We start from the raw sequence: 26923 nt of genomic DNA, 5'->3' as shown, positions 1-26923 counted from the left end.
CTTAGACCGGAAGGTGAGGGAAGAGGGACGTCGGACAGTGCTAGAGAGAAGAAAAGGAGAAATATTGGACGTAGGGGTGGCGGGATAGGAGAGAGATGCTGGGTGGGAGTTGAGTCAGGAAGCAAGAGAAATGCTGGTCCTGGGGAAGGAGGGAAGAAAAAGGGAGAATTGTTGGATAATAGGGAATAGGGAAGAACAGTGGGAAAGAGAGGGGGAAGCAGTGCTGGATGAGGAGGAAGAGGAGATATGTTGGACCATGGAGGAAGGAAAGAGAGTTGGGCCAGGCAGATGGTAAAGGGACAGGGAGATATTAGGCTATGAAGGGAGGGAGAGATTAGAAAATGGTGCAATCATGTGGGAGGGGTGGTAAGGAGGTGAGTGAGAAGAGAATAGTGAGTACAGAGGTAAGAAATGTCATGAAGAGTATATGAAAAGTAGCAGGAAATAGGAGGCTGGGAGATGTGACATGGGAGAGCTAGGGCATGAGAGGAGATGGAAATTTTGAAAAGTAAAAAAGAGTGTGGTGCAGGGGTTATAACTACAGCCTCAACACCCTGTAGTTGTGGGTTCAACCCCACATTGTTCCCATGACCCTGAGCGAGCCACATTAAATAGTTTGTGAACCCACTGGGAAGATAGGGAAAAATGCTTGAGTACCTGAATAAATACATGTAAACTGTTCTGAGCTCCCCTAGGAGAATGGTATGGAAAATTGAATAAGTAAATAAGGGTGAAGTTTGAGTTGATGGAAAGGAAAGAACCAAAGGGAACTATCAGTATATCAGAGGCAGGTGTCATGAGAAAATGAAATAAGACAGGAGAGATGAGAAAAGCCAAATAAATAGCTGGAAAGAGAATTAGCAGAAGACACAGAAAGGAAGAAGAGTCAAACTGGAACGAACATGATAGAAAAATAAAATATTTAGACAAAGGTAGGGAAAAGATATTTTATTTTTAATTTAAGTGGAATAGGTTAGCTTTGGGATATGTGCATTGCAGATCTCTTTGTATTGTGTTCAGTGCCACATAGCTGATTGGGGGGGTAACGGGTGCAGGCACCAAATTTTCTCCAAGCCCAATGCCAAAATATAAATACCTGATCTGCAGCCAGATCTCTCCAAGCTCTGCAGCCAGTGGCAACATAAGGACATTGCCGCTAGCTACCTGACCAGAGGAGAAGGATAAAGAGATGGTCTTTAGCTGGCAGGTCTTTGTGATCCCCACTAGCTATAACAAAGGAGTTAGCTAATTGGGGGGGGGGGTCAGTCTGAACCCAGGACCCCTTATGGCTATTCCACCAATTATGTTCAATACAAAAAAGTGCACTTCTGTTTTTATTTCTCTACTGTTGTAATATTTGCCAAGTTTAATTTTTTTTTTTTGGGGGGGAGGGGTTCAGTTCAATTTTGGTCTTCACATTTTATTAGTGAAGGTCTGTCTGCAACCTCAGGTCAGATCTGCAACCTGCTGTCAAAAATGGCGAAGTTCCCGCTAAAACAACCCCTCCAGGGCTTCCCCACTGCTCCCTGCCGACTCGTGGGCACTAGCGGCGGGGAGCCCTAGACGCTGGCACCCGCTGTCGATGAGGTTCCTCCATCACACCGGCCTGTACACTACTTGCACAGGCTGGCCAAGAGTGCCTCGTATCTGGAGCACAATGAGTACTTTTTCCCTTGTAAAGTGCTCATTGCTCCATATGCGACCTAGCTAGAATAAAAGTGCCGGTTAGTTGAAAAACACAGTAAAATACAGCAAATTTAAAGGGAAAACTACCTTTCAGACCTGCACTACCTCAGAATTTTTTTTTTTACAGAACAGATTCCACTGGGTCTCAAAGCAGTATGCCTTGCCTGAACTAGGGACAAGGCTTACTGCTGAGGTACCTCTACAAAAATGTTGAGGTGGAGGAATAGGGGGGAGGGACCCAGCAGGAGACCCGCCGGATGTGACATCCCCGAGGTCAGACGGACCCCAAAACAGGGCCCACCCAAGCTCAATCTGGCACAAAAACGGGGAACCAGGATCCCTAAACAAATTCCAATAGCCCTACCAAGGGAGATGGGTACAGCTCACTCACACCTGCTGGATACTGAAAGAAGACTGATAGGAATAGGGAAAGGTACCTATTATGTACTATTCCAGAGTTTTGTTTCAGTCTCCACCTGCTGATCATGCGGTATATACCCACTTGTAAGATTAACCTATAACATAGTAACATAGTAGATGACGGCAGATAAAGACCTGAATGGTCCATCCAGTCTGCCCAACCTGATTTAATTTAAATTTTTTTTTTTTTCTTCTTAGCTATTTCTATGCCGGTCTGGAGAGTTGCTAAAGAATAAAATATACAGTTGAACGAAGAAAATTAGTTACCCAAGTACTTAGCAAATAGATGTTTTTAAATGCTCCCTGAATTCTAGGTAAGTACTAGAAGTCACAATTAATTGATCCAAATCTTTACCCCATACCCTGATAGGACAGTAGACGGTGATTTCTTTTAAGTTTGCAGCTGAGTCTATAAATCTCATAAAAGATCACTCATTTCACAATATATAAAATTGAAAACATACAGTGTACATTCTGAAAACACTGATGAATCAATAAAATCTCAAAATGTCTTCTAATACTCTGAGATAAAGATTGCAAACTAGAGAAATATTTCATCTCATAGGGTATAACTGGATGGAATTGCTGTTCACTGATTCAGTCAATAGAACCTCCCTGGATTTGTAGAGGGCTCTTTTACGAATCCTATCCACTATTTTCTTGGGATAACCCCTAGCCAAAAGTTTTTATACAATCTTTCAGAGGTTCTCAGATAGCCTTGGGAGGAGTCACAAATGTGTCTATAGTGGAGGAATTGAGAAAATGGAAGATTAGTTCTTAAAAGGGGGGGTGGGGTGAGAGTGGGATGCATGCTACTGTTGTGCATAAGTTGAAGATTTTCCTGGCTCCCAATTGAAAGCAGGGTGAAATTCAAGATCATGTTGCTGACACACAAAATCATTTATCTGTCAGAACCGCAATATCTAGCAACTAGATTAGACAACCATAAACCAATATGTGCCCTACACTTGAGCCAAGAATACCTACTGGAAATACCCTCTTTAAGAGATATCAAATACAAAAGCGTCAGGAAAAGAATGTTCTCAGTGATCGCCCCAATGTGGTGGAACTCCTTTCTGAAGAAATTAAAACTAGAAAAGGATACCAATAAGTTCAAGAAAGGAATTCAAGATGATACTCTTCATAGAATACTTTAGCAAATAAATAAACATTTAGGGGGAATAGCAACATGGAGGAAACAGGCTACCCCCCACTTGGAACACGAAAGGGTGAACTCACAAATAATACAAAGAAAGATGAGTATATGACAATACAGAAACAATAATTATAGTATGTGGTTAGGTCCAAAACTGGACTATCTTCCTTCCATTGTACTTCTGGATTCTGGGGCCTCCCTGCAAATTGAGTTCTCCAAGATTTTAGGAATACTTTTCGACTCTTCCCTTACCTTTAAGGATCAAATAAACTCTGGTTAAGAAAGGCTGAGGAAGGTTGGATATCTTTTCCATCAACATCATTTTTATGTCTTGGTCCAATCAATTATACTATCTCGGCTAGATTACTGTAATGCTATTTATCTTGGCATCATAAAAATCTGCCTCCAAAGGCTACAATTGATTCAGAATACCGCTGCAAAATTGATTTATGGAAAAAGCAAATTTGACCATGTGACTCCTTTGCTTTTGAGCCTCCATTGGCTCCCGGTTCATCTCAGAATTCAGTTTAAATGTATATGCATTATTTTCAAAATTTTATATGATATTTTTATTCCTCTTGTTCCTCTTCTATGGAACATTTACAGATTCTCATATGCAAGAGGCACTCAACAATTTAAACTTTCCCTCCCTTCAAGAAAAGGAATTAAAGGAGTCAAGAATTTCAGTCTTTCTTTGGCTTTTAAATTTTCCCAATTATGGAATGAACTTTCTTTAATTTTGAGATGTCCCAGTCCTTTCCAATCCTTCCGTAAATCTTTAAAAACTTTGGTATTTGCTAAACATTTTGAAAATTAACCTCTTTGCAATTTTAGCATATTTTTATTATTGTTAACCGTGCCGAGCTTCCTTTGGTTGGTTAGTTGTTTAGTATGTGTATATGCATGGTATTAATAGGTAAGATTCACATATATTTAACTCGTGTATTGTAACACCACTACTGAAGTTCATGGAAACCACTCAGAACTGACTCTCGTCATTAGTAGTGGTATAGAAATTTCCACTAAACAATACAGTACAGAGCCCGTACTTGGACCTAGAGAATGACATGGGGACACATTTTCCCCCTTCCCTGTGTTCTTTTTCTGTCCCTGCCCCCATTCCTGCAAGCTCTGTCCTCATCTGCACAAGCCTCAAACACTTTAAAATCATAAGTGTTCGAAGCTTGTACGGTTAAGGCAGAGCTTGCAGGAATGGGACAAGGACAGCAACAAAACTCGCAGGGATGGGATGAGGAAATTGAGTTTCTGCGGGGACAGGGAAAAATTTGTCCCTATGTCATTCTCTAACTTGGACCTTCCTTGCTGTGGCAGATTCATATCATGCACACAATAAACTTACTGTGATGTGTTATGATTTTTACAAATGTGACTGTTTTATAGAGTAATGCTGCACACCCTCAGCATTTTAGCTTTGCGGGATTCAGGTAAGTGTGGACATCAGAACTGTCAAACCTCAAGTTTTATATATCTCCTTTAGAAATGTGTATTTTTTTAAAGGCCATAGGTACATGTATTGGGACAAAAAGCTGAAGTCAACCTTTGTTTTACTTGCAGGAATCGGTGGTGGTGGCCACTGCAGAGGCAATTATGTTTTTGACACCATTTCCCAGAGCCATGCTTATGTCCTGCGACACAGCATGACTGTGTCACCGGTTTCCGCTACCCATCATATCTAGACAAACATTTGAATTTCATGCTGGGGGTTATCTATCTTTCCTACAAGGACCAGTGGTGTCAAATCTTATAAAATGGAACTGCTTAACTACATTTGAATTTGATTTTTACACTAAGATATTTTTTTTTAAACATAACAATGGCATGAATGCTGACCTCTCTTATAAATGAGCAACATATTTTCACAGTGGCTTTTAAACTTGACCGGCTCAGTGACTCATTGTGGCAAATTTTGTTTAAAATCTCATCTTTCTATCACCAGCCATTGAATCTTCTGATAAGATACTTTATAATTAGGGTAGTATTTTTACTACATCAAACACAACTAGATGTGCATTTCAAATATATTAATGCGTCTCAGCACTCCAACTGGTTTATTTTTCAGTCACTTGGCTGGTTTATTCTGACATGGATCCAACCTAGTTCTACTGAAGTTTCTGCCAATTGGATTTTTTGTAAAACCATAAATGAAGCTATGGATAACTATCACAGAAAAATCCTGACTCTACTAAAGCTACTAAAAATTAACTTCTCCGTAAATGTATCATCTAAAATGTAAATTTAACTTGATTGAAAAATGCATAGTCTAAAATGTTAATGTAACATTAACGAAATTGTATCTTCGCTGTAATTGTACAGTCTCTTCTCCTGTTAACCGCATAGAACTTCCATGGTAATGCGGTATACAAGAATAAAGTTATTATTATTATTATTATATATTGTAGCTCATGCATTGTAACATCATTATAGTACAGTGGAACCTTGGTTTACAAGCATAATTAGTTCCAGAAGCATGCTCGTAAACCAAAGTGCTCGTATATCAAAGCAAGTAAGTGAAACTCACTTGATTGGTCCCCCTCCCCCCCCTCCCGAGGCCACTGGCACTGCTCCACCTCACCCCACATCCCAAAAAGATCCCCCCCCCCCCAACACAAGCCCTTACCCCGATCTGGCACCGGTACACAGCACCAACCCACAGGACGTGCCGGTGCCTGAAGATCCTGCCTCTTGCCTGGGCCTTGAGCATCTACACATGCTCAAGGCCTTCTGGCTCCCGCTCTCGCCGAGATTCTCGGCACCTCCTGTGGGTTAGTGCTGTGTGCCGGTACCAGATTGAGTAAGGGCTTGTGTTTTGGCGGGTGATGCCAGTTTGCAGGGGGGGGGGAGGGGAGCTCACAAATCGAGTCAACGCTCGATTTGCAAGGCACGATTTGCTCGAGTGTTTTGCTCATCTTGCAAACCGAGGTTTGACTGTAGCTCGTAGAAGCTCATGTAAACCACTCTGAAGTGACTACCCAGTCATTAGTAGTATAGCAGCTTTCAATAACCAATTTATGGGAGTGGGCTGCTGACTAGAAACAAGCTGGCCACTGGTCTATACTAGCCCTTTACACTCCATCAAATGTAGTGGCCTAGTGAGGTTTCAAGTTCAATCCCAGCCTGCTCCCTGTGTCCCTGGGTAAGCCACTTAACTCTCCTTTACTCCAGGTACCATAGCTAGATTGTTAGCCTGCCAGGACAGAAAGGGAAAATACTTAAGAGTGAGTACCTGATTACTACTCAGTGTATTGTAAACCGCTTTGGATGGATCTTTTCATGAAAGGCAGTAAATAAATTAGAGTAATCTGTTTTTAGTGGGATAGGCATGTGGGATCTCTTAGAGCGAGGAAGAGATAATGGTTACTGCGGATGGGCAGATTAGATGGCCCATTTGGCATTTATCTGCTATCATGTTTCTTTCTTTAACTAAATTTCTTCCCCAACCCTTCAAACTATGTATTTAAGTTCAGAAATGATTTAATATAAAAATCAGCCATGTGCATCAAAGTTATACAAGCCAAAAACTTTATTTTAGTAAAGAAAAATGATGGACATAATAGATTCCCTCACATTTCCAAAGTGAGAGATGTCCATAGCTGACTCTTGATGAATGATTTCTAAATCATAACAAATATTTATTATTCTCAAATCTATTGCTTTGTTCAAGTAAGCTTGAGAATGGACAAGTATTTCTGAGAAGAAAGTATAGAAGGAATGCCAGATGTTGCTACCTTCAGTCAATACCACATATAAGGCTTAGAAGAGTAATTTAGCTAGAGATTACATGAAATTTAGGTAATACTGCACATAGAAATAAACCAATAACAGGAAAATAAGTTGACTGATTTTTATTGGACCCACTGCATACTTTTTGAAGGAATTCTATGAGCGTTAGAGTTGACCCGCCGCGGCCAGCACTAAAAACCATTCTACGGTTTTGTAAGCGGTTAGGGTTAAATATTCCCAAAAAATTCAACATTGAGTCTGAGCCATGGAAGCAATAAGAGACCCACTCAACTTACCAGTTGTCACAAAAATCGAGAGGTTTCTTCAGTGTTAACTGTTCATAAAAATGCTCCAATAAACCTAATAACACATTTATTTTAAAAAATAGTTATGCCATTTGTACACGTTTTTCTTCTGTACTTGACGTTTATTAAATAGAAATGTTACAATATATACAACAGTAGTTTTTATGTTCACTGCTTTATATGAGGTTCACGGATCATCTTTTGTGTATATGGTTTCTTGGTTCCCTTCCAGTTTTGCTGCATACCGTGCCAAAGTGAAGAGATAGTCACTAAGCCTAGGAAAGAACACACAGAGTATCAGCTGCTGCCTTGCCAGGCACTTGACAAAAGTACATGTCATTTTAGATCAGGGTGAGCAAATGTTCTAGTCCAAGGACCACACTTGGAGTCATGCCTGAGCAGCTCTCTGCGCTAAGAACTGCTAGCACAGTTTAATAGAAGAGGGGGGTAAATATTTTTAACTAAGTCTGTTTTAAAAACGACAGTGTTCTAACACTCAAATTCCCTCTTCTATTAAGCTTAAACTCCTCCTGACAAGCTTATATATGTGTGAGAGCCACTGAAGGGAAAGAAGGGGAAATTTTGGATTTAGCACATGCTGTATACTGGTACATTGCTTTAAACATAGGAAAGGTGTATAAAAGCATAGTAAATGACGGCAGATAAAGACCTTAATGGTCCATCCAGTCTGCCCATTAGTTATACCCATTAAATACATGATTAATTTAACTTGTCTCTTCTTTGATATTTCTTGGCCATAGACTAAAGTCCACCTGGTATTGTCCTAGGTTCCAAATGCACACGTTGCCATCTAATCAAGCCATTGTGACATCACTGCTGTGGTTGGCTCTTAGGCATTGCTAGAATCTCACAATCACAATCTCAGCTCTGGAATGTTGCTACTCTTTGGGTTTCTGCCAGGTAACATAGTAAATGACAGCAGATAAAGACCTGAATGGTCCATCCAGTCTTCCCATTAGTTATACCCATTAAAAAGACATGATTAAATTAATAATAATAATAATTTTATTCTTGTATACCGCCATACCCAAAAAGTTCTAGGCGGTTCACATTCATTAATTACAGTCCGCGGTGATACACGGATTTACAATATATTGACAAAATTACAAATTTACACAAATTACAAAATATTGACAAAATTACAAATTTACAGAGTTGTAACGAAGTTACAGAACTGTCAAAACTACAAAATTACAGAATTGTAACAAAAAATTACAAGCGATGAAGAGGGGGGGGGCGAGAGGAAAAAACTATAGCTGAGATTTAGCAGGGGTAGTGGTAAGACAGAAGGAAGGGTTGGTACGCGCTAGCGAGTGTGAGATCAAGTGTGGAGGGGGGGAGAGTGGGAAGGGGGAGAAGCCGGTGGCAAATGGGATTGAGATCCCTGTTCACGGAAGAGGTGCGTTTTGAGGAGTTTTCTAAAACTAAGGTAAGAGGGGGCCTCGAGTATTATTTGGGCAAGCCAAGGGTTCAGCTTAGCCGCCTGGTAAGCAAAGGTTTTGTTGAGAAATCTATTGAAGTGGCATAATTTTATGGGTGGGAAGGCGAACAGCTGGGTTCTACGTGATTTCTTGTTGGTGAGATTCAGCGTGAAATGGTGATTGAGGTAACTCGGTAATAAGCCAAAAACTGTTTTGTAGCAGAAGCAGGCGAATTTGAATATGACTCTGGATTCGAAAGGGAGCCAGTGCAGTTGGTGGTAGAAAGGCGTGATGTGGTCCCATTTGTTCAGGCCGAATATGAGGCGGACGGCAGTGTTCTGGATCAATTTTAGTCTCCTCGTGGTTTTCTTTATGGAGCACAAGTAAATGACATTGCAATAGTCTAGTACACTGAGCACGGAGGATTGTACCAATAAGCGGAAAGAGGAGTCTTCAAAGTATTTTTTTATGGTGCGCAGTTTCCAGAGCACTGAGAAGCATTTCTTGACAGTGAGATCGGTGTGATTTTCTAGCGATAGATGTTTGTCTAGAGTGACTCCCAGTATTTTTATTGTTTGTTCGAGGGGGAAGACCTGACCTTTCACCTGGATTGTGGAGTCTTTGATTTTGTCATTGGGGGAGGCTAGGAAGAATTTTGTTTTGTCCGGGTTTAGTTTTAATCTGTAGGATAGCATCCAGAGTTCTAACTGATTGAGTATGCTTGTGATGTAGGCTAGAAGTTCTGAGGAGAAAGTGGAGAGTGGGATGATTATTGTGATGTCATCTGCGTAGATGAAGAATTTGAGTTTGAGGTTGTGAAGGAGGTTACCCAGGGAGGCGAGGTAGATATTGAATAGGGTGGGGGATAGGGGGGAGCCTTGTGGCACCCCGCAGGAGTTGACCCAGCTAGGTGAGGAAGAGTCGTTTTTAAGTACTCTGTAGGATCTGTTTTGTAGGAATCCGCGAAACCAATTGAGGACTTGATCGGAGATGCCTATGTGGGACAGGCATTCGAGAAGAATGTTGTGGTCTACTAGGTCGAATGCACTGCTCAAGTCGAGTTGGAGTATCAAGGCGCTGGAGCCCCGGCTGAAAAGGGTGTGCAAGTGGTCAATTAAGGCTGCTATGATGGTTTCGGTGCTGTGGTCTGTTTGAAAGCCCGATTGATTGTCACATAGTATGTTGAATTTATCCAGATAGGCGGAGAGCTCAGCTTTTACTACCCCTTCAGCTATTTTGGTGAAAAGAGGGATGCTAGCGATTGGTCGGTAATTAGAAGGGGTGTTTGGGGGGTCTTTCGTGTTTTTTATGATTGGGGTTAACATAATATGGCCTTGGTCTGGAGGAAAGTTTCCTGAGGATAGTAGGAGGTTCACCCAGGATAGCATGTTGGCTTTGAAGTGGATGGGCGCAGTTTTCATGATGTTTGGTGGGCAGGTGTCTAGTTTGCAGAAGGAGTTAGAATATTTGTTGTAGAGTTTATTGAAGGTTTCCCAGTCCAATGTTTTGAATTGGTTCCAGTTTAGATCTGTTCTGGATCCTTGTTCTAGTTTATGTATGTCTGTGTCAGGAAGAATGGGAAAAAGCTCGAGAGGATTAGTCGAGGCAGGTAAAGTAGATCTTAGTTTTTGAATCTTGGAGGTGAAAAAATCAGCTAGGGTGTTTGCGGTTAATGTGGAATCTTCGTGGGTGTTGGTGAATGTCTCGATGTTGTATAGGTCATTAACCAGCTTAAAGAGAGAGCTACTGTTATTTGTAGTGTCACCAATTTTGTGTGAATAGAATTTTTTCCTTTTATCGTTGGTAAGGTTTTTATAGGTTTTTAGTTTAAGTCTCCAGGCGTTTCTGTGTTCCTGGGATCCCGATTTTAGCCATACTCTTTCTGATTTTCTAAGGTCCCTCTTCAACTGAAGAAGCTCTGCATCGAACCATCTCTCCAGCTTTGTAGTTCTGATTTGTCGGGTTTTTATTGGGGCTATTTCGTTTAAGATATTTGTGCTGTCGTTGATCCAATCTGTCATAATTTGTTCTGTTTCTTCGCTTAGTTTTGTGTTCTTTTCGTAGAGGGCCCAGAATTCCTCTGGGTCAATCTTACCCCTGGAGGTGATAGTTTTGATATTTCTTGCTTTGTCGTTTTTAGAGGGTTTTTGTTGGCAGTCAATGTAAAAGTCGCAGATTCTGTGATCAGACCATAGGGAATCTGACCAATTGGATTTGATCCAATTGAATTTTGGGCTGGACAGTACTTTGGAGGAGAAGGTCACCAGGTCTAGCTGATGACCTCGTTGATGAGTTTTGGTTGGTGGGGATTTGAAGAAGCCTAGTTGGGTGATGAGAGACCAGAAATCTGATACTTCTGGATGATCATGTTGCTCGAGGTGGATGTTGATGTCCCCGCACAGTAGGTTGTATCGGCTAGTTAAGGAGTTAGTAAGTAAGGCTTCCGCAAAGTCCTCTTTGGCTAGATTCCATTTTTTTGGTGGGATATAAAATAGAGTAATTGTTAGAGAGGCGGCCAGGGATTTTGACTTAAGTGAACAGGCTAGTATTTCAGCGTTAGGCGAGGACTTGGTGTTAAGTAGAGAGCAGTTGAGGTGGTCTCTGAAGATTATAGCTAGACCCCCACCTCTTCCCCAGGTTCTGGCCAGGGAGAGAATCTTAAATCTTGGGGGTAGACAGTCTTTGATTATGATGTCCTGGTCGGAGTGAAGCCAGGTTTCAGTGATTAGTACAAAGTCTGGGTTAGTTTCACTCAGCCAATCTTTGATCAGAATGGCTTTGTTCCTCAGTGATCTAATATTTAGGTAGAAACCTAGTAGGTTCTGTTGGTCGGGGTGGGCGACAGGATAGTCTTGGGAGTAGGCTAATTTTTTTAGAGACCTAGGTTTTTTTGGGTAGCGCTTATACGAATAGCGGGCGGGTGGTGGGTTTGTAGGTGGACTGGTATTTGGTTGGTTCTGAGGCGTGTGGGAAGAGACCGTAAAAACTTTTGGTTTTGTTGGGCGGTATAAGGAGATGTGTACCGGTATGGGGGTTGAGGCATAAGGGTCTGCAGTGCATATCCTGAGGGTGAGGTGAAAAAGTAGGATCAGAATTGCACATTGATGGGGGTTAGGCCATGCCATGATTCTGCACACGGGGGGGGGGGGGAGAAGGCAAGGGGGGGTTCGAAACACAGGGAGGTAAAATTAAGTGGTAAGAGATTAGGAATTCAGAATATATCCAATTCAGAATATATCCAATTCTTCTTTGGTATTTCTGGGTCATAGACTGTAAAGTCCACCTGGTATTGTCCTATGTTCCAATTGCTGAAGTTGCCATCCAAGCTCACTCCAGCCTATCCAACCATCCTGTTTGCAGGATATCTACCATAAAGCCTGGCCAGTAACATCCTCATGTTCCAAATTAGTGGCGATCCCATTGATGCCTTCCCCTGCCCATCCTAAACCAAATTACCACATATAAGACACAGACCATGCAAGTCTGCCAGTACAGGCCTTAGCTCTTTAATTTACATCTTTCATTTTCTAATTAGAGACCCTCTATGTTTATCCCACGCTTTTTTGAATTCCATCACCATTTTCCTCTCCACCACTTCCCTCCAGAGGGCTTTACAGGCATCTACCACCCTCTCCGTGAAAAAGAATTTCCTAACATTGCTCCTGAGTCTTCCTCCCTACAACCTCAAATTATGCCCTCTAGTTTTCCCATTTTCTCTTCTCTGAAAAAGATTTGGTTCTATATTAATACCTTGCAAGTATTTAAATGTCTGTATCGTATCTCCTCTGTCCCTCCTCTCCTCTCCTCCAGAGTATACATATTTAGGTCTTCCAGTCTCTTCTCATCCTTCTTTTGGTTCAAACCCCTTACCATTTTCGTTGCCTTCCTCTGGACCACTTCAAGTCTTTTTATATCCTTCACCAGATATAATCGATGCTTCAGTTGGGCTGTTCTATTGCTACCTAGAACTAACAGTAAATGTATTTAACTCAATAGCTTATTTTCTCATTTCTGTAAACTATGACCCTATGCCCAAGCTAAGCTGGCACCTGTTTGTTATTTTTCCTGGAGCGAGAGATGATAGGAAAACATGAAGCTGTCACCTGTTTAAGTATCTGGCAACATTTGGGTCTGCCTCACCGGCTTGCACTACTGGGAGGACACTGAGGAAGAGAAAGACAAGAACAGTTAATCCATGCTGGATAATAACAGCAAGAATTCTGCTGGTAGGGGTGAGGGTAAAACAGAGGGGATGGAAGCACCATTCAATGAATACAGAAGATTTCTCCTGTAAACAGCAGTAGTAAATTATCAGCTCTCTAATGGTAAATGTTAAGATATTCATTGGAAAGGGCTTACAAAGGCTATTTATGGGGACAAATTTGTCCCCGTTCCCGCAGGAACTCAATTTCCCCACTCCCACAAGTTGTGTTGCTCTCCATGTCCCATTCCTATAAGCTCTGCCTTAACTGTACAAGCCTCGAACACTTATGGTTTTAAAGTGTTTGAGGCTTGTGCAGATGAGGACGGAGCTTAGGCACTGGTGGAATGAGGCATTATGACATCACATTCTGAGCTCTAGAATGTTGCTACTTAGGATTTTAAAGTGTTTGAGGCTTGTGCAGATGAGGACAGAGCTTAGGCATTGGTGGAATGAGGTATTATGACATCACAATCTGAGCTCTAGAATGTTGCTATTTAGGATTTTAAAGTGTTTGAGGCTTGTGCAGATGAGGACGGAGCTTAGGCACTGGTGGAATGAGGCATTATGACATCACAATCTGAGCTCTAGAATGTTGCTACTTAGGATTCTAAGGTGTTTGAGGCTTGTGCAGATGAGGACGGAGCTTAGGCACTGGTGGAATGAGGCATTATGACATCACAATCTGAGCTCTAGAATGTTGCTACTTAGGATTCTAAGATGTTTGAGGCTTGTGCAGATGAGGACGGAGCTTAGGCATTGGTGGAATAAGGCATTATGACATCACAATCTGAGCTCTAGAATGTTGCTACTTAGGATTCTAAGGTGTTTGAGGCTTGTGCAGATGAGGACAGTGCTTGCAGGGATGGGAAAATGAGTTTCCGCGGGGATAGGGAAAAATTTGTCTTCATGTCATTCTCTAGTTTATGCTTTTTTTGTATTAATTCTACTACATGGCAAAAAGATTTGTATGTGGTTATTGCTGCAGTTTGAATTTCTTGGTCTAAGCTAGACCTAGGTCACTTGGGGGAGGAGTGAACAGAAGAGAACCATTTTACACAGCCACAGCTAGAAGTCGGTGCCTAAAATGTGATTTGGACCCTGTCCCAGTGGTATAACGTTTTCACCTATTCATACATATTGCCAGCTTAGCCTGTGTCCCTATAAGTACTTTAACATTTGTGTATTTAGATTACAACATCATAAAATGTTCATTTTGTTTTAGAACTTGTAGATAAAATATCAAAAATCTTATATAAACTCCCCCCTGTATTAATTGTGGCACATTTGAATTTTGGTTCTGCTCTACAGTGCCCCATAGTATGAAAAAAACAGACGTGCCATAGCGAACTCCACAAAATGTGTTTTCATCCATTCTTCAGAGAAGTGGATAAGCCTATAGAAACATGATGGCAGATAAAGATCAATTGGCTCATCCAGTCTGCCCATCTGCAGCATCCACTATCTCCTTCTCTCCCTAAGAGATCCCACGTGCCTGTCCCACACTTTCTTGAATTCAGACACAGTCTTTTGTCTCCACCACCTCTACCAGGAGACTATTCCATGCATCTACCACCCTTTCTGTAAAAAAGTATTTCTTTAGATTACTCCTGAGCTTATCACCTCTTAACTTCATCCTATGCCCTCTTATTCCAGAGATTCCTTTCTATTAAAAAGTCTTGCCTCATGTGCATTTATGCCACATAGGTTAAACATCTCTATCATATTTCCCTTCTCCTGCCTTTCCTCCAAAGTATACATATTGAGATCTTTTGAGTCTGTTCCCATATGCCTTACGACGACCACTGATCATTTTAGTAGCCTTCCTCTGGAGTCTGGACTGCTATAATCCTGTTTATATCTTTTTGAAGATGCGGTCTCCAGAAATCTACACAATATTCTAAATGAGGTCACACCACACCAGAGTCTTACACAGGGGCATCAATACCTCCTTTTTTCCTACTAGCCATAACTCCCTATGCACCCAAGCATTCTTCTAGCTTATGCCATCACTTTTTCAACCTGTTTGCCCACTTTAAGGTCATCACATACTATCACATCCAAGTCCCATTCTTTTTTTGTGCACAAAAGTTCTTCCCCTAAATTGTACAGTTCCCTTAGGTTTTGCAGCTCACATGCATAACATTGCATTAATTAGCATTAAATCATAACATAAGAATAGCCTTACTGGGTCAGACCAATGATCCATTAAGCCCAGTAGCCCGTTCTCATGGTAGCCAATCCAGGTCCCTAGTACCTGGCCAAAACATTCCATGCTACCGATTCAGGGCAAGCAGTGGCTTCCCCCATGGTTTTCTCAATAACAGACTATGCACTTTTCCTCCAGGAACTTGTCCAAACCTTTCTTAAAACCAACTACGCTATCCGCTCTTACCACAATCTCTGCCAATGCGTTTCAGAGCTTAACTATTCTCTGATGAAAAAATTTCCTCCTATTGGTTTTAAAAGTATTTCCCTGTAACTTTACCGAGTGTCCCCTAGTCTTTGTAATATTAGATGTGAAAAATCAATCCACTTCTACCTGTTCTACTCCACTCAGGATTTGGTAGACTTCAATCATATCTCCCCTCAGCCCCTAGATCCTTTCTCATGTTATCCACATCATCAGAGTATCTTGGATGATTATATGTACTAGAGCTGATTAGTATATGTCGTATTTTTTTTTTTTTTAATATAGCATGTATAGTTACCTAGTGTATCTCAGATATTCTCTATCATACCTCAGTCATTGTACCACTAGCTTTCCAAATACGTCTTGTCCATGATTGTCTTAACTATACTGTGTATGTACTCCTGTAACCTGTTCTGGGCTTTTTTGGGAGGATGGGCTAAATGAATAAATACTCTAGTGCAGATTTTGGTATCCTCTGCAAAGAAGCAAATCTTACCTGACAGCCCTTCAACAATATCGCTTACAAAAATATTAAAAAGAACAGGCCCAAGAACTGAATCTTGAGGCTTAACACTGGCAACATCGCTTTCCTCAGCATGATCTCCACTGACCACTACCCTCTGTCACCTTCCACTCAACCAGTTCCTCACCAAGTTTGTCATTTTTAGACGTCCTTATTAGACGCTTGTGTGGAATGCCGTCAAAGGCTTTGCTAAAATCTAAATACACCACATCTAGTGCTTTCCCTCTATCCAATTCTCTGGTCACCTAGTTAAAGAAATTGATCAGATTTGTCCCAGAAGACCTGCCTCTAGTGAATCCATGTTTTTTCAGGTCCTGTAATTCACTCGATCCAGAAACTTCACTATTCTCTGTTTTAAAAGTGTTTCCATTAATTTACTTACCACAGAAATCAGACTTACCAACCTGTAGTTCCCTACTTCTTCCTTACTTCCACTTTTGTGGAGTATGACCACATCCACCCTTTTCCAGTCTGTGAAGGAGGCCTGTATCTCACATCAATGTAAATACATTTTCCATTCCCTCTTTCCATACTGACCCACAGTGCCTCACCCTCTTCCTTACCCTGGAGATCCTGCAACTGTATGGCTTTAATAGGATCTTCCACTCCCCCTTTTTTTTCTTACAACCCTGTCTTTCCTGAACAGATTATCAAATTTCAAGTTTATTAATTTCTTGACATACCATCTAGCAAACATATCCTTCAGTTTTGCAAAGAAAAGGGCCATGGAGGAGCCTTTTACCTCCAATGATGATCTGGCTGGTGGGGCATGTTTGGTTGCTGCATACGTTATAAAGGGAGAGAAATCTGTTTCCATACTTACCACCTTTCTGCTCTGCGACACACAGCTCGGGCCAGGTGCAGTGATGCACTACTTTTTCCACCAGACTACAAAAGATGACAGAGCAACCAGGCTGAAGTGACATATCACACCATTAGGCAGCATAAATAGCACACCAGCATTTTTTTGTTTAAATATTTTTATTGAAGATTTCCATAGCACAGCCAAATAACAGGAAACGATATGATTAATCCAGAGACTACAGTGTTATATCCAACCAGCTAACATTCTGACACTCACTCAACAATAACCTAAAACCTGACATTGTAATATAAGTGTAATCTGATGCTCGTGGCTCTCTGTAATACACTATTGCCAAAATAAAAGCAAACTTTGAGAGCCTCTAAATCTATTCCCATTGTGGTCTGTATCTCTGTCTTGTATTTGGCTTGATGTCTTTTCTCAAGGCCCTCCCCCCCAACAATATTGTCTCTAGAGGTAAAATAAATGAAAAAAATTTAAAACATCAGGATAACCAAGTAACCAGCATTGCAGGCTGTTTAATAAGATTTAGAAGACTGGTTTTTTATATTCTCCCACACATTAATAAACCCTTACAGCCTGAAAGCAAAGAAGGAAAGAGACAAAATCAAACATAGCTATTGTCTTGTTTCCTGTCTTTTCTTGATAGCTCGATAGTTTTAAGAAAGGAGGAACTGCAACACGCTGTACCTACAGGTAAGATGAATGAGGTAAGTGGTGGAAGCTGATCACAGTACTCATCGATCCACTGCTCCAGTTCTAGGACAGGGTTCTCATCAAACGACGTCCTTTCTACAAGATATGAAATGGAGTGCCTGAATCTAAAAAAACGGAATAATAGCCCCTAAGAATATTCTTCTAGATTGGTTGTTTTAAGCAATGCTGGCTAATGAAGATTTCACTTCCTGCAACTGATTTTATTTAGTTATCATAAGTTTCCTATCCATGACGTCTTCTTTGGAAAGAAATGTTTTGAGATTGTACTGAAATTCACTATGCTACAGCAAACACTTCATAAAAACATTCTCTGTTCATTTTGTGGTCAGGTAAAGATTTTACGGATGGTCACTTAGCTTTCTGATAGACACTATGGGGTTCATTTTCAAAAAAAGACAGATGCCCAAAAGATGGCACAAACCGGCACTTGAACGTTTTACTAGTCAAGTGGCCATTTTCAAAACTGACTTTCTGGTTATTTTGTCTCCAGTATATCTACTGTAAATAGTTAGGGGGGTGTTTTGGGTGGGCTTAGGACTTGGACGTTCTGCAGGAATAATTAATCTTTTAACGAAACATCCAGGGCACCATTTAGATTGGTTTGGGGCTAGACCTGTTTTAAAAACGAAGAAGGATCAAAAAGGTTCCCAAACTGACCACTGGAAGGACTAAGACATGACTTCCCCCCTTATTCACCCGTTGATCTCCGACCTCCATGCCCCAACCCAAAGATATGAAATAAACTATACATTTCAGCCTGAATTACAGCTTCAGATGGCCACACAGACACAGCTCAGCAGATCAGAGGGGCACTCTAAGAGGTAGTACAGTGAACATCACATTAAAAAGTCCTAGGTACACATCACCATAACCTGCTTACATTGTATGGTGAGCTCTCCAAAGCCCACCCAAAACTTATTGTACCTACATAAAGATGACACCTTCTGTAGTGTACAGGTGAGTACAATAAGTTTTGGGTGGGTTCTGGAGGGCTCACTGTACAGTATAAGCAGGTTATAGTGATGTGTACCTGGGACTTTTTAATGTGACGTTCACTGCAGTACCCCCTAGAGTGCTCCTCTGCTTTGCTCTGCTCAGCTGTCTATGTGGCCAGTTTGCTAAGAATGCTGGCTGCTTGGATGTCCCAATGACTTGTTTTTATACATTTTTCATTTGGATATTTTTATATTCAAAAATGGCCAAAAAAAGGTAGACACAATAAGGACCAAAACGTCTAGATGGGCCATTAAAAAAAAAAGTCTTGCCGTTTTGAAAATGGACATTTTCTCTGGACGTCTTTCCCAAAACGTCCAAACTCAGACAACTTATCGAAAATGCCCCTCCACAGCCTAATCTTGGAAAGATGAAATTGAGCTGGCACTTCAGCAGATAATTTGCTTTAAAATGGATTGATCTTTTTTTTTCTTTTTGTGGATGGGGGAGGTTTTTTGAGGTTTATAAAAAATTTGGTCTGTGTTGCTTGTTGTCATTGTGCTATTGGATTGTGTTTTGCGACCAATAAACAGTTTTAAATATAAGATGGGATTGAGACATCTTATAGACGTAGGGATGAGAAGAAGGATATAAAACTTTCACTGTCTGGAAAGAGATTAATCTAGGTAAAATTTTTAAAAATACTTAAGTGGCTTTCTCTTGCTGAAGATATCGGTGTTGCAACATTAGAGCCAATGTCTTGCAGCATGCATTGAATCTACAACCAATAAGAATAAAGATTAGATCAAATATGTTTATATTAGGGTGGTCCATAAGACAATGGTAAATATTCAACCTTATCAGAACATGCCTCCTCCAGTCTGAATATATTCTACCTCATGTAGATAAGATATGGTTACAATTTGAAATAGTTTGGGACAAGTTTAGAAGTTTTTCATAGTCCTACACAATATCCTCATAATGTGACTGGCTATTCATAACAATGTGGTAATGTAGTTAAAAACTGATTCTGATACATACACACAGGATCTGTTGATGCCCACTAACCGCAAATCTGCAGAAGGCTGCCACTTTAACTGTTGCTGCTCTCCCTATGACTAGTGGATTATCTGATTCCAAGAATATTGCTGAAGTTGACTCTGATAGCTGTTCAAATTCATATGCTGATTTTGAACTCAGCAGAGTTCCTCGTTCCAGTTCTCGGTCAAAATGGACAAAGGTGAACATCCTTGCACATCCTGAAGTTGCCGGAGCATTAGACTGTGTTAATTTGCCAGTGAGAGGTGCCACATTTGTCACTGGTGGTGTTGTGAAAGCACTTGGACATGATGTAAATGAAATGACATTGTCAAGAAGCTCACTCTGACGTTCACGGTGCAAGAACCATGAGGAGGAACCACTCTGAAGGATGAATTCCTTCACAATCCAACAGAAACTCCATTACTGCTGCATTGGGATGGAAAACCCCTCCTGGACATTACTAGAAGTAAAGGTTGACAGAATTGCAGTATTTGCCACTGGCAACAGAGAAAAGAGGTTACTCGGAGTTCCAAAAATTGGCTGTGGAACTGGCAAACAGCAAGTTGAAGCCTGTCTCGCAATACTGGATAAGTGCAGTCTTCAGAGATGAGTCTGGGGACTGGTGTTTGATGCCACTGCAAGTAACACAGGCCTGAAGAACGGTGCATGCACCTTCATTGAATCATCAGTAGGACAAGTTATCATGGCTCACCTGTCAACATCATATGATAGAACTGGTGCTTGGAAGTGTCTTCACACAACTGTTTATATAGAGTTAGTGGAGGATCAGAAGTTGCAGGGTTCAAAAGATTTCAGCAGAATTGGCCATACATAGACCAGGATTCGTATGAGATTGCTGTGGACAATGTGTTTGATGCAGACACGTCAGTCCTTCTGAAAGAAATTGCAACTTTCTGCAGAACAGCCTTAAAATGCATCACATCCAAGGGAAGACAAGGATCTTCTTGAGCTCTGTTTAGTTTTTCTTGGTGGCTGCCCAAATGCGGATAAGGCAAAGCCATCGTTTCAAGCGTGGTAGATGGTGAAGGCCATCTACAGTATTAAAATATTTTTGTTTCAGCAGCAATTCTCTCTTACTGCCAAAGAAAGGCAGGGCATCAACGAACTGGTTCTCTTTGTTAGTCTCATCCACATTCACTAGTGGCATGAAGCACAGCAGCAGCAGGAGAAAAACATGGCAGGAGATCACTGACAAAATTGGAGGGAGGGGGAGAAGGAACATATCTGATAAACTCTGTGTTTCTTGGTTTGGCGTTCCTTGTGTTTAATGGCTAAATCCTTCTTCTTGGCTCTTAGTAAAACTCTGCATTCATCTCCCAGATCTCAAGTTTCAAGTTTATTTGTTCTTAATGAATCGCCTATTTACATTGCTAGGCGATGTACAACATCATAAAATATACAAATAAAAAATTAGTGTTAACATATAAACTAACTTTTGTTATGGGTTAAAACTTAACATACAAAATACATACATCTAAAATAATTTTTGTTATAGGTTAAAACATACAAAAGTTGTGAGGATAAATAGGGGAAAAGTTACAATGTTTAGATAGGAGAGAAAGAAAAACATAAAAGGAAAGAACAAAAAGGAGGGTAATTTTAGTTACTTAAATAAAAGTCGGTAATTAATATACTAGGAATCATAAGCATCTTTAAAAAGAAATATTTTTAGAGGTTTTTTTAAATAAGGTTAGATCTTTTAATTCTTTAATGTATTGAGGTAAGTGATTCCATGAATGGGGGGCCATGACTGAAAACATGTCATGTCGTCTGATTCCTATAACTTTCCTTGAGCTGGATTATTGTTCCTTGGCTAATGGAGCAATATCATATAGGCAGCCCAAATATAGTAACTTAGCATGAGAGCATACTTCTATGCCTTGGGCTGCTGGGATATGTTTTCCCACTCAACATAGAATCTCTGAGGTATTAAACTGTGATCCTTGCTGGGCTGCCAGAGTTCAGGGTGCATGTAGACGCTTAAGGCAGAGGGTGGTCATTGGCTTGGAATCTGTGAGTACTAGGGGGAGTGCTGCAGTGCAAAAGAGGATGGAGAATCAATCCCAGAAAACAGGAACGTGCCTGGTGCCAGGGAGAGCAGAGCAGGGAAATGATTCATGCCTATGGTCAATAGTCACAAATTGAAGATGAGTTAAACCTACCAAGGAAATGAAGTCTCATCTGTTGAGGAAAGTGAGAAGTGGGAAGCAGTGAAGGGATGGGTGAGCTAAACCTGCAATAAACAGCAACTGTTTAGGGAAAAGTGCATTGGAACTTAGGGAGTGTAGGGAAATAGAAGTCTGGGTCAAGAGGAAATCAGAAGCAGAACAGGCTAAAATAGATTTAGGAACTACTCTCTACCAAAGATGATATATTCCAATGGGCAGCAATAAGGCTTGATGTTAGAAGGTCCAATAATTAAATACATAACACTAAATATTTTTAACTAAGTCTGCTTTAAAAACTACAGTGTTCTAACAAATATAAAACATCAAATTATGCCTGTGAAAATGGAGGAAAAAATGAAGAAGTACAGAGGGAATAGGGAGGGAAAGAGGAGCGAAGAACAACATAAAATTAGGGGAAAGTGAAAAAAAAAATGAAGGAAAAAGATGTAGTGTAGACGATGGGCTGAGAGACTGGTTGGAGATAAGTGCTATAGATGGCCTGAATGGAGAGAGAGTATAATGCTAACAAGTTGTGAGGGAGAAGAGACACTGGCAGGATCCCAGCTTTTGATTTGCCAACATTACCTGCCCTTCTCTTGACATTTAGATACAGGCTGGTCGGGGTGAGGGGAAATTTATGAGTTTTTGAGTTCAGCACCCCCAATCATTTTCAAAAGTTGGCTCCTATGAATCTTACTATAAGCACCACATGAATTACCAAGGGCCAGAAAAAAGCACTTGGCGGGTTGGGCTCTTCTAGCCCCAGGGCCATAGGTTGGACAAGCTTGTCTTATATGTTTATCTTGTTGGGCAGACGGTGGACCATACAGGTTTTTATTTGCTGTCATCTACTATGTTACTATGTAAAGTCATCCAAATATAAGAACATAAGAATAGCCTTACTGGGTCAGACCAAAGGTCCATCAAGCCCAGTAGCCCACTCTCATTGTGGCCAATCCAGATCACTAGTACCTGGCCAAAACCCGATCAGGGCAAGCAGTGGCTTGTCCCATGTCTTTCTCAATAACAGACTATGGACTTTTTCTCCAGGAAATTGTCCAAACCCTTCTTAAATCCCCACTGAACCTTTGCTGTAGACCTAATTCACTCATTTGCCGACTTGATGCTATCTGCTAGAAAATTCAGAACTGAAGAGCTCATTAGGCAGTACAGGATGCTTACTGTAGATATGGCTACAACACCCATCTTTTTCCCAACCCCACCTTCTAGCATTCAGAAGGGTTCATAGACAAAACCGCGGAAGACAAAGGCGCACGCCGACAACTGAGAGCAAGACAGAGGCGCACGCTGAAGAAAATAAGTTTTTAGGGGCTCCGACGGGGGGTTTGTTGGGTAGCCCCCCCCACTTTACTTAATACAGATCGCGGCGGTGTTGTGGGTGATTTGGGGGGTTGTGCTTGTAACCCCCCTCATTATACTGTAAACTTAACTTTTTCCCTGTTTTTAGGGAAAAAGTGAAGTTTTCAGTAAAATGTGGGGGGTTACAACCCCCAAACCCCCCACAACGCGGCGCAATCTGTATAAAGTAAAGTGCCCCCCCACACACACACCCCCGTCGGAGCCCCTAAAAACAGTTATTTTCTTCGGCGCGCACCTCCGCGCTGCGCTCAGTTGTCCCCGCGCGCCTTTGTCTTCCGCGGTTTTGACCTGACACCTTCAGAAGGGCCTATACAGCTTTTTGTCTATTTCTTCTCAGGGAATGGCAACTGTATCAGAAGGTGGAAAAAAGCTTCACAGTTTACATTATACTGTAACAATGTATCATCCACAAATAAAATACATTCAAAGAAGGCAGGACTGTAAATGGGCTGATAACTCACCTTGTCCAACTGATCTACAAACGGATGTTCATGGTCAATACAGAATTCTCTAGCAAGCCTAAATGATAAAGATGGAACAGAAACTATTTATAAAACATGGAGACTAGTCCTACTATCTTATGTTACTATCTGTGTGGTTTATTTTGTTAACCAGAAATGCTAATTTCCGATGCTTTTGGTTTTGCACCTTTTCTGGCGCTAAATGAGCATGCGCATATGGCTTCTTCTATTTAAGACTTTGGTGCACATATTTTAAAGACAACCCATTTTGTACAATGTATTCAAGCTAGTTATTAGTACCGAGCTTGTCCAGTCTGTTCTGAACATTGTAAAATGGAATTGTTAAAGGATCATTAATTTGAAGCAGCTGTGTTAGAATGAAAAGATAAAGACATTTGCTACCCAATGGCTGAACTTAATTCATCTGTTGTTCCTAGGGCTTCAAAGATCTGGTCATCTTTTGGTCTTCTCTCCCCAGTAAATGTGCTAGAAAATCCTGATAAATGCATGAAAGATGTCTCAGTTCAATAAACACAAACCCAGAGAAACACCACATTTACTTCTGAGCGTTAATTTAACTTTTAAGCTTTAGTATTCACTTTCAAAATCTCGAAGAAGAAGAGCATTCTAGGCAAGATGGAACATTGCCAATTGCTTATCAAACATTGCTGAAGGAATTCAAATGTGTGTTTATGAAAATCATACTACTCTTTCTACCAACTAGTGCTGCCCGATTCAGGGGAAAAAATTTTGATTCGATTTGGCCTATTGAATTGATTTTTCAATTCGATTCACTTTTCCTGCCCAATAGGACCTTTTTTCTAAATATCCTGGTGGGTTTATTTTGTAGCCTCTTCAACCATCTCAGCCCCCTTTGGCCTCTCCAGCCCTATGTCAGCGCTGTAGTGTAAACAAAATAAACAAAAAAGACTTTTCCTCTCTGTTAGGTTCTAGCTCACACTCACTGTCTAGCACCAGCTTCGACAGGATACACATTTCAAATCTGACATATTATAATCACAAAATAGAAAATAAAATTTTTTTTCTACCTTTTGTTGTCTGGTCATTTTATTATTCAAATCATGTTGGTCCCAGGCTCTGGTTTCTGTTTGTCTTCTGTTAACTCGCTCACCAGGGTCTCCTGCCCATTTGACATTTCCTTCTTTCTCCATGTTCACCATTCATCTTCAATCTCTGTACCTTCCCTTCCATATCCAACATTTCTGTTTCTTTCCCACTGTCTCCCTGCCTTTTGCCCTGGGTCAAACCTCTCTATTCCCCTCCATGCAGCCATCTCTTCCTTCCTCCCCTCCATTATAATGTGCAACATTTCTTTCTCTCTCCCTATGCACCATCTCTCCCTGCCCTCTACCCTATATCCAACATTTCTCTCTATGTTCTCCATGCATGACTCCCTCCCCTCCACCATTTGCAGGATACTTCCCTCTAACCCCTTTCTACATCTGTTGCATCTCTTCCTTCCTCTCCTCCATCCCATTTCCACCAAGTCTTCTTTTCTCCCCCCCCCCTGTACAGCAGCTTTCCTCCTTCCTATATTCCAGTGCAGCAGCTCTCCATCCCTCCTAGTCCCCTGTGCAGCATTTCCCAACTGACTCCCCCCCACCCCCCGGCCTCCTAAAGCAGCAGCAGTGGCAGTGACTGGCTTAGCAAAAGCAGGGTGGTGAACAGGCTTCTCATGGCCTTGTTCACCAGGGCTTCCCTCTGCTGCATCATCAGTGATGCAGCAGAGGCAAGGCTCCAGTGGGGCAGGCCAGGAGAAGTCTGTTTACCGCCCTGCCTCTGTCAAGTCGGTCACCGCCACCACTGCTGCTACTTTAGGAGGCCTGGAGGTATGTCAGGACTCACTGAATCGGTGAGTCAGATTTTTTTTTTTTAAATGAATCGGTGAATCGATTCAAATTGGCGAATCATTTAGCATTACTATCAACCCTTTCAGGGGATTTTGAACAAACACAGTTTGAAAGATAAAAGGTTTACTTTAACAGCAAAGAGGACAGCTTAGTGGCCAGCTCACTTAACATCCCTGCCTGGCCTGCCTAATTCCAGTCTTAATCGATACAAAATCTTACAAAGGTATTTCTTTTAGCTTTAAATATTTTTAAAATGTTGTCAAAGGTTCCCCAGTAAAACATATGAAGAGTCAGTAGTGCAATCGATCCATTTGGTCCATCAGTTTCTCACTCTCTGCATCCCATGGACATAGTTTTCTAATCTGTGGGTTTGTGTACATGTAATTTTTTATATATATTTAAATTAAACATACACATTTTAGAATAATGTTATTTCCTTTTTTCATGGAACCTAAGAATAAGAGGCTAGAGTTACACTCTTGTAAAACACAAATCATCCATGTCCTTTTCCAAAAGATATATTTTTATATATATGTGAAGTTTAAAAAAGCATAGATAAAAAAGAGGCATGACTATAATCACTGGATACTATAAGACACTAAGGAGTCATTTACTAACAGTTAATGTGCACCAGTGCTGTCAGTGTGTATTATCTGCTGTAAGGTCCAGAGAACAAAAAAGGGCCTGCAGAAGATAATTCATGCTAACAGTTAGTGATTGACCACCTTATGTGGGTGTTGTCCTTAGGAAAAACATGTTATGAAGAAAGACACTACCTTCCCCATTTCTAATTTTTCACATAGAGGAAAATATCATGACATTCTGGATGCAGTCCAAGGTACAAACCTTTATCACCGGTTTTTGTGTAAATCTTTGGCACTTTTGTTTTCTTCTGTTTATATTCAGAACTAGAAGAAAAAGTTAAGATGGGTTACTAGAACAGTTTACCAATTTCAAGGTTAAGGTTAGCGCTTTATTTCATGGCCTATTCCTGTGCTTCTCAGCCCTCTCTTGAAGGCACATCTAGCCAGTCAGGTTTCACAATTACCACAATGAATATACATGAGATGAACTGAACATATAAGGCTGTCCCTGAGTTAAGAACGAGTACCATTTTTTAAAACCGTTCTTAAGTTGGAATTTGTATGTAACTCGAATCCTGTACAGTACACAGGCTATAAAAACATTAAAGAAACAGTCCTCTAAATAAAGTACTGTAGTTTAAACAGAAAGAAAAGACAGGAGGTATACACTTACTTCGTACATCCATGCTAAGAGGTAAGTGTCAATCTGATTGATAAAAGGCAGCTTCCCTTCCCTTTCCCCAACAAACAGAAACTGTTCATTGACCCGCTGTGCATTGCACAGAATCTGTTCCCCAGGCCAACCCTTGTGTCCAAGCCAGGAGGAGGGGCAAATATTAAAGTCACGTGACGCCCCAGCACCACTTACCTGCCCTCCTCTATCCCTCTGCAGTATTCACGTGCCCACAGCTGCTGCCCGACTACCCTGGCCAGAAACAGAGCTCTACCCGCTACCAAAGCCATGACGCCCCAGGTACACAGCACAGCGCCGCACACGACTTCCGCACTAGCCCACTCTTCCAGCTGATTGGCTGACG

General features: G+C 41.1%; 2 protein-coding genes and 1 long non-coding RNA gene across 3 annotated transcripts in view; 2 read left to right on the top strand and 1 right to left on the bottom strand.

The window, feature by feature from the left end:
• Positions 1–73: 73 nt before the first annotated feature.
• Positions 74–5667, top strand: LOC117364613. Its single transcript, XR_004540282.1, has 3 exons — positions 74–932; positions 2305–2420; positions 4838–5667. It is a non-coding gene; the product is annotated as an uncharacterized LOC117364613 (long non-coding RNA).
• A 1693-nt stretch (positions 5668–7360) lies between these two features.
• On the bottom strand, positions 7361–26887 carry MMAB (metabolism of cobalamin associated B). Its single transcript, XM_033954796.1, has 9 exons — positions 26755–26887; positions 26149–26210; positions 23834–23927; positions 23432–23489; positions 19066–19138; positions 17405–17502; positions 16711–16775; positions 12854–12913; positions 7361–7583 (listed from the first exon to the last, which is right to left on the bottom strand). Exons 1-9 carry the CDS (start codon positions 26847–26849, stop codon positions 7496–7498), a joined length of 693 nt encoding a protein of 230 aa, XP_033810687.1. The 5' UTR covers positions 26850–26887; the 3' UTR covers positions 7361–7495.
• KCTD10 (potassium channel tetramerization domain containing 10) overlaps positions 26725–26923 on the top strand; it is a 29155-nt gene continuing 28956 nt past the window's right edge. The window contains exon 1 of the mRNA XM_033954793.1: positions 26725–26859. Within this exon, the coding sequence (XP_033810684.1) occupies positions 26848–26859 (12 nt within the window). The 5' untranslated portion in view covers positions 26725–26847. The remainder of the gene's footprint in view (positions 26860–26923) is intronic.

This window comes from Geotrypetes seraphini, chromosome 8 (genome assembly GCF_902459505.1).
Source record: "Geotrypetes seraphini chromosome 8, aGeoSer1.1, whole genome shotgun sequence".
Lineage (NCBI taxonomy): Eukaryota > Metazoa > Chordata > Amphibia > Gymnophiona > Dermophiidae > Geotrypetes > Geotrypetes seraphini.
This window is presented reverse-complemented; position numbering and strand designations above follow the sequence as displayed.

What these genes read in the sequence shown, in the direction of transcription:
- MMAB (XM_033954796.1), bottom strand. Translation starts at nt 26,849, where the DNA reads ATGGCTTTGGTAGCGGGTAGAGCTCTGTTTCTGGCCAGGGTAGTCGGG. An exon ending in GAATTAAGTTCAGCCATTGG is followed by an intron (nt 23,490 to 23,833) that starts GTAGCAAATGTC and finishes TTTATCATTTAG; the next exon opens with GCTTGCTAGAGAATTCTGTA. An exon ending in TGTCGCAGAGCAGAAAGGTG is followed by an intron (nt 12,914 to 16,710) that starts GTAAGTATGGAA and finishes TCTCTTCCTCAG; the next exon opens with TGTCCTCCCAGTAGTGCAAG.